The following is a 12,994-nucleotide window of genomic DNA, read 5'->3' on the forward strand; positions in this document are numbered from 1 at the left end:
AATCACATCTAAAGCTCTGTTAGCAGGTTTGTCGTACAATCCTTTTGAATTTCTTGTACACTCAGCAACTCGATCTGATAGTAAACATCAAACCAGGAAGGCAGCTTTTGAACATCCAGGCTCAGCTGACACAACTCTTTTAAGTCGAGTTCAAAGTAAATTTTGAAGATGAGATACTGTACTACACCTGAGTGTTTATGACATTCAAAAGGAGAAATATGCAGCTCCACGCCGCAGCACACTTTGGATACCCCTTCCCGGCTCCTCACCTCTTTCTGCTTTGCTTCCACCCCTCCAAAATCTACAGGGCTTCATATCCTGCCCAGGGACACAGTGCTGCTCACACGTGAATCCCACTTGGGATGGGTTAATGAAACAAAGAGGCAGCGTTGCTTCTCCACCTTTTTGTATGACATGATTAAACGAAGAGCTGATTTTCTGTTCCTGTCAGCTGCTCTGTGAGCTTAGCATTCAGCTGCCCATCAATGCTGCTGCTTTCTGGGCAATACTCAGCGTGTTCATGGGGCTCTGCGTGCGCAGGAGGGCACGAGGCTCACCCTGAGCTAAAGCTAAACAACTCATGACAAGTGGAGAGCAACAGCTCTGGCATGCTGGAGCAAGCAATACGTAACACAAATATCCATCCAAAACCCACCTTGTCCCAATGCTCAGCATTTTACACTCCCTGGAAGCTCCACAAACCCCACATAGTTTGCTGAAATGGATGCAGCACAGCTCCCGTGTGAGCTCTGCGCTTTCATCCAAGAGCAAAACCTATTTCACTTGGTTGGCATTCAAGTAATACAGCAAATTGTTACCCTGCAGGCCACTGTTCATCTTAAGAGCAGATAAAAACTGGAGCTCTTTAAGAGATGCGACTTCTGATATTTGCCCTAAAATAATACTCTGCTCAGCTTTTGCTGCTGATGGTAAAACTTCCACGAGTGTCAGTTTGCACAAGAGAAGTATCAGAGTGTACACCTGAAAGTCAGAGGTTGTTTGCCATCACTTCACTTCCATCGTAAGTAACTTCATGTGAGCTAGAATAGGAAAAGGTTAGCTACAGACTTCTTCTGCTGGAAAGTGGAATAAATAGAAGGTAAGAGTCAGCTGTGCCACTGTAACACACAATTAATAAAGAACAATTTACAGCAAATCTGTCTTATCATCAGACACCAACAAAACAAAAGCCTTTCTAACAATCTGTTCCAAAACTATCACAGAATCACAAAGGCTTGGGCTGGAAGGGACCTCAGGGATCATCAAGTTTCAACTCCAATATACTTCAAGAACTATTTGTGACTTTCCAACCATTTTCCAAAGATATTCACTGTTATGAGAAATGGTCAACTTCCATATCCACAAAGCAGCAGCTATGAGACAACCAAATCTCTGCCTTGCCAAAGCCTTAAGAAGGAGAGCAGTGGCTGTGTGGGAGTGGAGGACCCTGAGCTTTACCCAAACACCCCAAGGGCAGCAGGGCAGGGTTCATACCAGAGGTGTGGGACATGGCACTGAGTAATTAAACAGTCTGTGAACACGACTGTAGGGAGGAATGAGTGGAATCAGTGTGTCCCTTGCCAATACTTCAACACCAATACGACTGTAGTTTGTGTCAACCCAGAAGATGGGAGATGTAGCCATGGACCTGGATCTCAGTTTCTAAGTGCTGTAAAAAACAAGGACAAGTGAAGTAATTCTACTACAACAGTCCGTCAACTTTCATAGGAATGCTGGAATATCCTCTTACCTTCACAAATTCTGTCCAGTCGCTGCCGCTTGACTTTGTGTTTATCTACAAGTGCCATTCTTGATGGTAGTTTCCAACTTTCTGATTCAAAAAGCAAAGCAGTCCCCCGGGAACTCAGGCAAACTCACAGGAGCCGGCATGCATACCGCCAGTATCGATCCTGTCGAGAGGAGAGGAGCTGGTGAATAGGATTTCCAACCCACCCAGCTCAGCAGGCTTTCTGCAGCCAAGGCTGTGGGTTTAGCACTTCCAGCCCTGCGTCCCTCCAGATCCTACACCGCCAACCAAGCGTGCAGCCCCTTTATCTTCCCTGGGATCAGAAAACCCAGCATTGTACAAGACAATTGCCAAAGAGCTGCCTGGCTTTCTGAGTTTTATTTCTGCCTTAAAAATCTATTCCTAGCAGACAAAATCCATTAAGCTATTTTGTAGGCTCACAGATACTGAAAGATTATTAAAGAGTACATAAAGAAGGAAAAGCAGCTTTTGCTCTGCCAGTACTTTTACACACACGGACATACACACAGCCTGGCCCAGTAGAAGTCATCAGTGCCCCTTGACTTTGCAACTAGACCTTGATACACGTTCCAGCTGCTACCGTGCCCTGACCTTCACACTTTCTAGTGAGCACATGTTTAAACGCAATGAAATAATGCAATCCATACACCCTGACATTTGCAAGGGACAACAGCTGCAGGGTCTTCTGCACTGTGATAACACGGAGGAAGAACGTGAACCTCTTATCTCAGGTGGGTTGCTTTGGTTCCTACAGAAGGTTCCCAGTGCTTGAAGCCAGGCTCAGGCTGCGGTCCTGGAGATGCCAGCACAGCATGTGCCCCAGCAGCTGCATTGCAAGGCTCAGGGCTGAGCCTTTCACAGAGCTTCTACAGCCATGTCAATGAATGAAGACAGAAGGTGAAGAGACTTCACGCTGACAGCTGAATTCCAACAGCCCAACGTGGCACACACCGATTATTTACTGACTTAGTAAATAATGGCAAAAAATTGGGTGACTCCAGCACCACCCTTTTAAGTCCATTTCATGTTGCCAAAAAGACTAGAACTAGTGGAAACAAAGGCCTTACCAGGACACAAGGGGAAGGGGAAGACAGGCATGAGGAATGAGAAATCCTATCCCGAGTGGCCATCTGTACCCAGCTGCAAGCCCTGGCTGCTCCGCATGCAGCTAAGTCAAGGGATATCCTCATTGGAAACACTGGCTCCTGCTTCCCACTCCACAGAGCACACCCAGCAGCACTCAACCCATCCTCGCAGCACAGTTACACAGTCCCCTCGGTGGGTTTATCCCTCTGCAGCAGCTCCCGGACGGTACAAGCGAAAGCCTCTGGGTTAACAAACCCATGGGCTGGGCTGTGCACACTGGGGTGAGGGCTCTAACAAAGCCACTGCAGAGCGAGATGACAATTTCGCGGAGATTGTTGTTATTATTATAAATGGTTATCAATTATGCATCACGTTGATAGTTAATTTATAAAAGGAAAACGGTTGCGTTGGTACAACTGAATTCTGACTCAGGGAAGATGGGCGATTTCCTGGTAGTTAATGGCCAATTTCCCAGCAGCACAACTGCAGCGTAATCTCTGAGATTTATAGCAATAATTAATTGATTTTTTTTTTTTTTTTAAATATAGGGATGCTAAAGAGCACGGTTCCCACTCCCATTAATAATTAATGCCACACTTTAAAAGAAGCAGCAAACTTCCATTCCGGAGGCAGAAGCTTGCAACAGCCAAAACATTTTGTACAACTGCTCCATCCTTACATGACAGGTGTCCGTGATACCGGCCAGCAAGAAAAGCACAGCTCCAAAGCCTTATTAAAACTGCACAGGAGCTCACGAGCAGGCTATGGCAGGGCTGGATGAAAGGAAGCAAAGCGAGTGGGTGCTCCCCAGCCTTCCTACGGAGCTGTAAAAAAGAGCTCTTCCATTTGCAGCAGTGAGGATGCAATTAGCTGTGCTCCCAACTTCAATCTCCCCTCGGCCATTTCTCCATCCAACCCAACAGGGAACCGAGCGCGGGGCTAAATGTCCTCCGAAATAAAACAAACACAATCAGGCAAGGCAGGACAGAAATCACGGCCAGCAATTAAAAGACAAGAAAACCTCATTGTATAAGGGAACGCGAGAGAGAGAGGCACGCACAGAAAAACTGTACTTCATCTTTAGCGAGATTAGGAAACAAGTGAAGTGATTTACATACAGTAATTGCATGTCCGTGTTAGCCTCCAACAGTGTCTTTCAAAATGTAAATTTTCCTGAAAACCCTCGGACACGATGATAGCCAGCAGTTAGTTGTTAGTTAAAGAAGCCGTGTACTTAAATGCAATGTTTTAGCAAAAAATGTTCATCCCGATGGAACACATTTAGATAGCTTCTTAATACCGCCTGTCAAATACCACAGTCCATGAGGCAGAAAATGAGAGAAGAGCTGTACCAGGGCTTATTTTTCCTGCTTTCGATGGGAGACGAAAAGAAAGAAAAGGTGATTCTCCAAAATAAAATGCTCTGTTGGACAGAAGTATTGGAGAGGTGATTTCCTCTCCCATGGTCCTCTCACTGCGTGCTGCTTTAACATCAGGTGTACACAGCACAAACAGGGGCAAGATCTGTTTTAATGTGGGACTCCTCCTTAACTTCAAATATGAGTGTATTTGTAAAGTGCATGCACACGCTCCCAAGCCCTTCTTGGAGTCAGAAACCTGCAGCTCACAACTTCCATCCATGTTTTTTTATCCTCTGCAAAATACAGCATCAACCAAATGGAGGTTTTCCACTACAAAAAAACTCATGGTCCCACAACCTACAAAATCTCTCATTTGCTAACAGCAAATCATCCTTCCATGTGTCTATGCCAGGTTCGTAAAGCCTTACTTTAACAAGGCAATGGAAAACCCAGCCCAAATGATCTGATGATACTGCAGACCGTTTCCTGTGCTCCTGGGAAAGGAGAGCTACCCGGAGCTGGAAGCACCACTTCCAAGGGGTCCTCCTGGGTGCTCATCAACATCTTTAACAACAACACAGAGAGTGGCATCAAGTGCACCCCCTGCATGTTGGCTATGGCACCAAGCTGAATGGGCAGCTGACACAACAGAAGGAAGGGATGGCATCCAAAGGGCCCTGACAGGCTCGACAAGTGGGCCCACGTCAATCCAGTGAGCTTCAACAAGGCCAAGTACAAGGTGATGCACTCAGATAGGGGCAATCTCAAATATATGGAACTGGAGGTTCAAGATCCCTTCCAACCTAAGCTGTTCTATAATTGCAAATAGTTTGTAACACTGAAACGAGCCACAGTGAGCTCTCCCTGCCACCTTTACATTAAGATCCACTGTCCCAAAGCTGGATCTCACCCAAGCCAAGATTTCAGCGCAGGAGCAGCTCTCGGGGCTGTGAAGTGCCCAAGCTTCCATCCACGGCCGTGACTGCAGTGGGCCTGTGCCCGAGGCCTCGGATGTCAGCAGGGCAGCCTGGCTCAGTGAAAGAAAGGAAATGTGGAGAAAAGAAAGGAGACACGCAGAGATAATGGCAGGGGTGGGGAACAGACAAAGCAGGCGGCACAATGCAGGAGGGACACGTGAGTCATCCTTCCTCCCATCCTTCCTCCCTGCTCTGGCAGCGCATCCTTGAGGGGGGTGCCCAGCTCTAAGAGCCACAGGGAGGAGGGGGATGCCAGGAAAGACAGACACCAACCACTCAATCCCTGCCCAGATCCTCCTTTTGGATGCTTTCTTTGGAAAAGCAACAGCAAAACAACACGTGGAGCTCACAGCATCAAGGTACCATTAAGCACAATAGCTCAGCAGGAACCAAAAATGGATTAAGCATTTATACAGGCAATGAGAAAAGAACATAGATTTTCATTAGGAAGGATAAAAAATAGGTTATCATAATAATTATTATTTAATGCCTGAGGGATGTCACCCTATGCACTCGGGAAGAGGAATCACACCGTTTCTGTGTGGCCGACGTTTGGGCTCCTCCTGCTCCATTAAAAGCCCTCAGCCATCGCATGGGGAACAGGACATCAAGAAAAAGGATTCTTCCCAGTTTGTGGGAAAACAATCTCAGCTGTGAAGCCTTCGGCACCCTCAGAACAGCCAGGGCAGGTCTCTTGCTACAAAACCATTGCTAATTAGCTTGAGTGCCTTTATTAGTTATTAGTATGATTCTGCTGCCGCAAAGCGTTCAGCGATGTTTTGCATTAAGGCCTCTCCATGGGAATGCCTGCATGCCTCCGTGGGTGGCAAGAAGCAGTTTCTGTCTAGGTGCCTTGCTTGTTCAGAGCCCAGAAACTTAAGGACCGAAGTCTTGTCCTCCTCTGACTGCTTGCTGCCTTTTCCCCTAAAAAGCACTGCAGCAGGTCAGGCGTGCTCCGCAATGAGCCGACACTCCCACGTCAGCACCTGCAGATGGAGAAATAAAGAGCTCTTCTGCTTTTCACCATACAGAGAGAAGAATATCACGCCGTAGGAGTGCTGAAGAACTGCTAACAATTTTGAGAAACTCACTATTATATGAGTGAACAAAATGTACCATAACGGCATATGAGCCTGCACATCTGCTGCTAAATTAAACGCGCTGCGTAAAGATGGAGACCACATCTTAAAACATTATGCAACAAGATACAGACTGGGCTAAAATAATAAGGCTTCAAAGATGACACAGAGGGCCTGGCCCTGCACTGCTCTGAGCCCTGAGGTCGTGGGGAGGATCTCCGTTCTGTGCCATCAAAGCTACTTGTCATCTCAGTAGGAGAATGACAATTATATATGTATATGTAAAAAAGAACATGTGGGTTTGTAGCATTCTGTGTGCATCTTAATGATACGTAAACCGCGAGTTAGGTGGTTCTGGGTTGGTTCTTGGATCTGGGCTTTTTTTTTTTTTTATTGCAGAGCAGGTTCCAAACTGCATTCCACGTTCCTTCAGCCAGGATGTCGCTGTGAAGACCTGGTGAAAGGGCAATACCCAAATTGGCACAGTACGAAATGGAAGGGAGTGAGACCATTGGATTTTTGTTTCCATTTCATCTTTCACCTTTTTTTCTTAATTTTACTCTTCAACACCAGTGATGGACTCTTGGCTTTGAGGGAATAAGCCCCCCAGCATACGCAGCGGTGCTCCCTGGCAGGTAGGAACAGCCCTCTGCAGCTCCTCTCTCCTTGCTCTGCAACTAGGAGATACCAGAACTGGCCCTCCTCTCACTCCTACAGCTACAGCACAAACACACAGCGCTGCTGTAAGGACAACAGCCACCCCTCCTGCTGCCATCAGGAAGCAGGTCGATGCTCTGCCCATCCCGCACTGACAGCCCACAGGGACCCGGCGCTGGGCAAAGCAATAACCAGGAGCTGAACCTAAATTATCCACTTAGCTTCGAGAGGGCCTAATCCATCTGCTAATTAATCACAGGCCTCCTTCAGCCTCTCTTATCTTGTTTTTCTAAGTATCTGCCACTGATAACACACGCTCCAATACTACAGCACATAGTGGCACACAGCGGCCTGGGAAACTACCTTCAGCTTATCAAGTTAAAAAGAGAAAAAGATACAGAAATAATTTGAAAGTCTCCAAAGGTCCCTGCCATGCTGCAAAACAAAACCTTGCTCTATATCCTGCCAGCCTTCTCGGATTGCTTGTACTTCACCAACCTAACACTTGACAGAGGCGAGCCTTCATCTGTTCTACATCTCGATAACCAAAAGCTCTCCTCTACTCCAGCAGTTATTCAGTATCGCACCAAAATCAGCACAGCCAGACTGGAAGCCCCTAGAAAAACGCGTTTCCCCATCGCTGGATGAGTTATGTGGTGATTTGGCCGTTAGAGGGCATTTCATACTGCAGAGTGAAGCACAGGGCTTGGGAACAGCACTGCCAAACCCCATCTGGAGCTGCTGGGGAACCGCTTCTGTCTGCTCTCATTTAGTAATTGCCACTTTTCAACCTTTCCATATGCTGTATTTAGATGAGCAAGCAAGAGCAAGGACAAGAGGAAAAGAAGAAGAAATAGCTATGATAAAAAGTCCTGGCTATACAAACACTTTGATGCACAGCTATTGTTGCCTCCAAGGTTTGGTTTTGTTCAGTTCGCTTCGTTCCCCTCCTTAATTCCGACACAGCACATCTCATCCTTTCTGCTCTCACACACAGCGGTTTGTGTTTTCTGATGTTCTAGAAATGATTAACGGATAAAAACGTCAGGCTGTGTCTCAGCACGGCTATCCACCTCTGGAGCTGGAGCGGAGGGCTCTTCCCTCTGCAGAGCTGAACAAAGGCAAACACAACTTCCCCGCTGCCAAGAGGCAGGGCAAGGCCACTTACCTTCTGATGCCTCCTTCTAGATCCCACCGTGCTCCTAAATGTCAGCTTTAAGCCGTTTTCAGCTTCTGCTGGCTAGGAAACCACACGAAGCCACCCACTTCCCCACGCTGGTGTTTTTCCTCCCTCCATCTAAATACAAATCAAATTAGGATAGAGAGACAGATATCTCAGCATCCATCTCCAAACACACGTATGTTTGTAATCAGGGTGGCCAAACTTCCTGAGCATGAGCTGCATACCAAAATCTTCATGTGGCCGAGAGCCACATCCTTCCAGCCCCCACGCCTCTCCTGCACACACGCACCCCCTGTGGAGCTCCCTGATTCCCCATCACCACGCTGTGCTGCCAGTCCTCCAAGCCCAGAGCACTCTTTGCTCCCTGGACAGAAGCAGGCAGGGCTGGGAGGGTGGTGGCCGAGCATTTTGGGGTTCCAGAGCATCCAGACCCAGTGTGGTGAACTTGATTAAACGTTTGGATCAATCACGAGGCCTGGAAGAGACCTCTCAGATCCCCAAGTCCAACCCCAGCCCACCTCACCATGCCCACTGCCCACATCCTTCAGTGCCACATCCCCACAGCTCAGGAACACCTCCAGGGGCATTAACCCCACCGGTCCCTATGCAGTGCCTCACCACTCTTTTTGAGGAAATTTTTCCCAGTATCCAACCTGAACCTCCTCCCGTGCAACTTAAGGCCACCATCTCTTGCCCTACTGGAAGTACACACTCCCAATATGCTAAGTTAAAAGCTCAAACCAGTAATGGCAGCAAGAGCAAGACTAGCAAAGGAGCAAAACGTCTTTCAAGACTTTGGTTCTGTCTTACTCTTAAATGAAAGAAATAATAAGAGGCAATGAGATGAGTGCATCCTTGAAAGCAAAGATGTGGGACACTGTGGGAGCAAAGTGCTCCTGTCCCCACAGGAAACACCTTGCTCCCTGAGTTCTAAGCTGCCAACTTCCAGACTTAAGGGCTCACAACCAAAGTGCCTCAAAGTCCGCAATACTGCCCTTTACTCACAACTTCTCAATCCTCTCGTAGTCCAATCAGTTCATTCACAGCCTACATGGAGATGAGCAGTGACACAGGATGCCTTCCTTGGGCCCATCTCATGGGGGTGTCATTCCCCCATCATCCCCAACCACTCGCTCAGGACCTGGCTCAGCAGGAGAGCCAGGACGATGCCCTGCAGGCACAGCACAGGCCAGCAGACCCCACCAGCACCCAGCTGCCCTGCATGCAACAAACACCCAGTGTTCCTCAGTGCATCTCAAGCTCCTTTCCAACACCGCCTGCCCTCAGAGCTCTGCCTGGTCTGGGAGCAGCAGGACGAGCAGCAACTCCCCACTGTCTCCAGGAGATTTTCAGAGCTGTAATTTGCTCTCATCAGAATGCTTATATTTACAAGTCACTCTTACACAGAAAGTCCTCATCTGCATTGACTTATTTAGCAACATGAAACAAAATAGCCCGAAGCTATTCGTGTTGCTTAACATACTCTTTTTTTTTTTTTATGTAGATGATGCTCTGCATAAAGAAAGATTCAAAGGGGGAAACTGTGTTTTGTTTGCAACACTTACTACTATCAGCAAAGAAAATGTGCTCTAACAAGTCTCAGAAGGGGGAAACACGTGTAATACCTTCAGCAGTTTGGCTCATTCATCTTTTGCTGCCTGACTGCTGGAGGAATCTCAAACGGAAAATCTCCGAATGGAAATGTGGAAAACCCTGCTTGTTGCAATGCAAGATCTGCTCCCACTACACAACCGCTTCCCACCTGAGAAAGTCCTCTGTGTGTTTTCAGGTAGGCAGTTGTTGCACTCTACAGAAAAAGAAGAGTTCAAGAGTTCAAGGCCACGTCTCCATTCAGGCATGCTCCCACAATGTGAGCCGGCCCTCCTTCCTGCGCTGGAGGCACTCCTCTCCTCACCGCCCGCGCACAAAAGGGCCTCGGCTGAGGAAGTGATGGGCAGTGGTGGGAGCTGCCAGTGGCATGCAGGGCCCAGCACTGGGGGTGAGGACGGGGATGGCTTTGTGAGAAGGAAGGGTTCGGACCCCCCCAGCCATCCTCCCCTCTCTCCCTCGTGTCTCACCTCTGCTGCTCTCGCAGCATCGCTCACGCGGTTTAATTTCCAGAGGGGTGAAAGGAGAGGGAAGGAGGGACCAAAGGGAGTGGAGAGAGGTTTAGATAACAGCCATAAATAAAATGAAATAATTCTCCTGCCACTAACCTTTAGCATTAAGTCAGAGCATCCTCTGCCACCACCACAGGTTTGCATAATCTACGCATCTTTCTTAAGAGCCAGTTTGCTGTATTGCAGCTGTTTTGGGACTTAACAACACTTGGGTTATTGACCTAAATCTGCACAGCCTCATCTGGAACCGTAACGGCCCATTGTGTGCCAGGGCCTGCTCCGGACTCCTTAATGCACAGATTATTGATGCAATGAACTGTGACAGCTCCTATAGAGCTGTTATGGTTTATTGTCGCAACACCTACTCGGGGTCCCTTTAATGCTCAGATCGGTGACACAATGGGCAGACACGGCCGCTGCTCGGGACGCCCTGCTCTGCAGATCGCCGACTCGAGGGACTGCGGTGCCGCGGCCTCCCGTGTCCCTGCACAGAGCAGAGAACATGTGGCAGCCCCATGGCCCTGTCCTGGGGGTGGGACGTGGGGTGACACAGCCACTGACCCAGCTGGCTCCGAGGGGGGATGTCTGCAGAAGACAAGTTGCTACTGAAAATAAGGATTTGTAATGAACGGCCCGGTGGGAACAAACTTTTAGGAAGAACAGCCACAGGCTTGCATTGCAGATCAAGGCTGAAATCCTGTATGAGGAATACATGGAAATCAGCCATAAGAAAGAAACAGAGTCTAATTTTCAGGGGGGAAAAAAAAGGGAAAGGAAAACATTTTATGTTCCAAGAGAATGAAAAGAGAGCGAGCACGATAGGAAAGTGCACAAATATCTACATTTCTCCTTTCCTTTCCTCTTGAAGAACGAAAATATCTTAAGAGGCTGAAAGCTAAGCATGGTTTAAAGGAATTCCCTTGTGCAGGGAGACCTCAGGCTGAGAAAAGGAAAATTAAAACATTAACACTACCCGAGTGTTCACAGCCTCCCTTGAACAGCAGCGGCCGGCTCAAAGAGCTGCAGCTGGCTTTCCACTATTGCACGTATCTTCCCCGCTATTCACCACGAGCTTTTTTTAACATTGGTGACACTTCACATTCAAAACTGCCGTTAAAAATAGGCTGTTGGTCCTCCTGCTTTAACCCTCTAAATGCACTCTTCCTTTTCCTCCCATCCCCGTGCTTGACAGCTCTCTGCCTCCCCATGCCAGTATGGGTGATGCAGGGGGAGTGGGGACCCCGCTGCTGCCCCCAGGCCTGGCCCAGCCCCAAGCATCCCTCTCTCATTTCTCCCCAGAGCTGGCAGCAGGCTTTATCCACAGCAATGAAGGCACCAGGTCTGTTGTGCACCTCCACCTCCCTTCCCACCTGCATTTACAGACGACGTGAGTCTAAGGCTTAAAAAAAACACCACCCAACACGAATGTTTTCTCTTCCCACAATCAGCAGCTCAACTGGGAGAGGAGAGAAATTCTTTTGTTATCCTGAAAATACTTAAATGCTGAACCTTCACTCAGGAAATAGGCCTGGGGAACAGCTGCTGCTGCTGCTGCTGCAAGGAGCCCTGCACGAGACTCAAAAATCAATATCCTTCACCCAACTTATCAAATTTACCGAGGACATTTATACAGTATAATTAAATAGAAAAGAGATACAAATACAGAAGAGTATTTGCACAGCACTGCATAGCAATTGCATTATCTCTGGAGCAGAGGACACTTTGACAAAACACGAGGGAAAGCACCATACATCAATCCAAGGAGCAGCAAGGAGCACGGGGAAGGTCTCCGCTCCCATCGCTCACAGAGAATCTTTAGCACGTAAGTAGAAACAGCCACAACACAGACACCGGCACGTACACCTAAGGCGTTTCTGCAGGTCCTGCTCAGTCAGCCAGAACGATGCCATCAGAATTACGTCGGCGATGAACGCGGTCCAAAACATGCGGGTGCCTCTCAGGCACACACAGGGGCTCCAAGACGGGTTGGAGCGCTCCCTCCTTGCTGGCGTGGAAGCAAAGCAGACACTATTGTATTGCCTTCCAGCCTATAAACGTACCAAATAAAATCAATTTTGCTCAGTAATCCACTCACTAAGTTGGTGATGTTTTCCACAATCAGCAGCCGTCTCTGCTGGCTCGCAAGATAAAATCTTCTGTGCAAGGTTAAACGTTGGAAAGGCCGACTGCCAGCACAGGGCAAACTAAAACACTGCAGAAAAGGCAAACTAGATTATCTGGCTATTTGTTAAACAATTCTTCTCACAAGGGTTGTATTACAAGCGTGCTTTGTGAACGCCCCCTGCTTTCAGGTAGAGCCAAAGGAGTTGGCTCCTCTTTTATTAGAGTCCATCCAGGCAGCACACTGCTGTAGATGGGACATCTTGCTTGCCACGCTGACCACAGAATGTAGACCAGCCCAGTGCTGCACACAAGCTCGAGTCTGAATGCTGGTGAATGAAAGGCCGGTGGCTTTGCAAAAGGCACTCAACTACAGACTTCATTTTCCTCTACTTCAGACTCAAAAGTTTGATCTTCATGACTGCCTACAACAATTAGGCATAGCCTAAGGATACTGACCGATAAAAACTAATATACAAAGCAGGCAGGATTCCCACCATTCAGAGATGTAATCCATTTATCCAACCTGCTCAGGAAGCCCCCAGCAGATAACCCGCCAGATAGACTGAGCTGGGGCTGACAGTGCTCCCTGCCCTGCATGCTGTTCCCCACATCACTGGACACCATGAGCAGACAGGAAAG

At 48.1% G+C, this 12,994-nt stretch overlaps 1 protein-coding gene across 9 annotated transcripts in view; it reads right to left on the minus strand.

Moving 5' to 3' along the window:
* CTBP2 (C-terminal binding protein 2) overlaps positions 1-12,994 on the minus strand; it is a 251,733-nt gene that overhangs the window by 45,618 nt on the left and 193,121 nt on the right. For 8 of the 9 annotated variants that reach the window (XM_040702806.2, XM_046943168.1, XM_046943163.1 and 5 more), the window contains one exon: positions 1,751-1,910. In XM_040702806.2, the coding sequence (XP_040558740.1) occupies positions 1,751-1,808 (58 nt within the window). In that variant the 5' untranslated portion in view covers positions 1,809-1,910. Of the gene's footprint in view, positions 1-1,750; positions 1,911-8,096; positions 12,077-12,994 lie in introns of those variants that run through there. The other variant, XM_040702808.2, reaches the window with a different exon arrangement.

This window comes from Gallus gallus, chromosome 6 (assembly GCF_016699485.2).
Source record: "Gallus gallus isolate bGalGal1 chromosome 6, bGalGal1.mat.broiler.GRCg7b, whole genome shotgun sequence".
Lineage (NCBI taxonomy): Eukaryota > Metazoa > Chordata > Aves > Galliformes > Phasianidae > Gallus > Gallus gallus.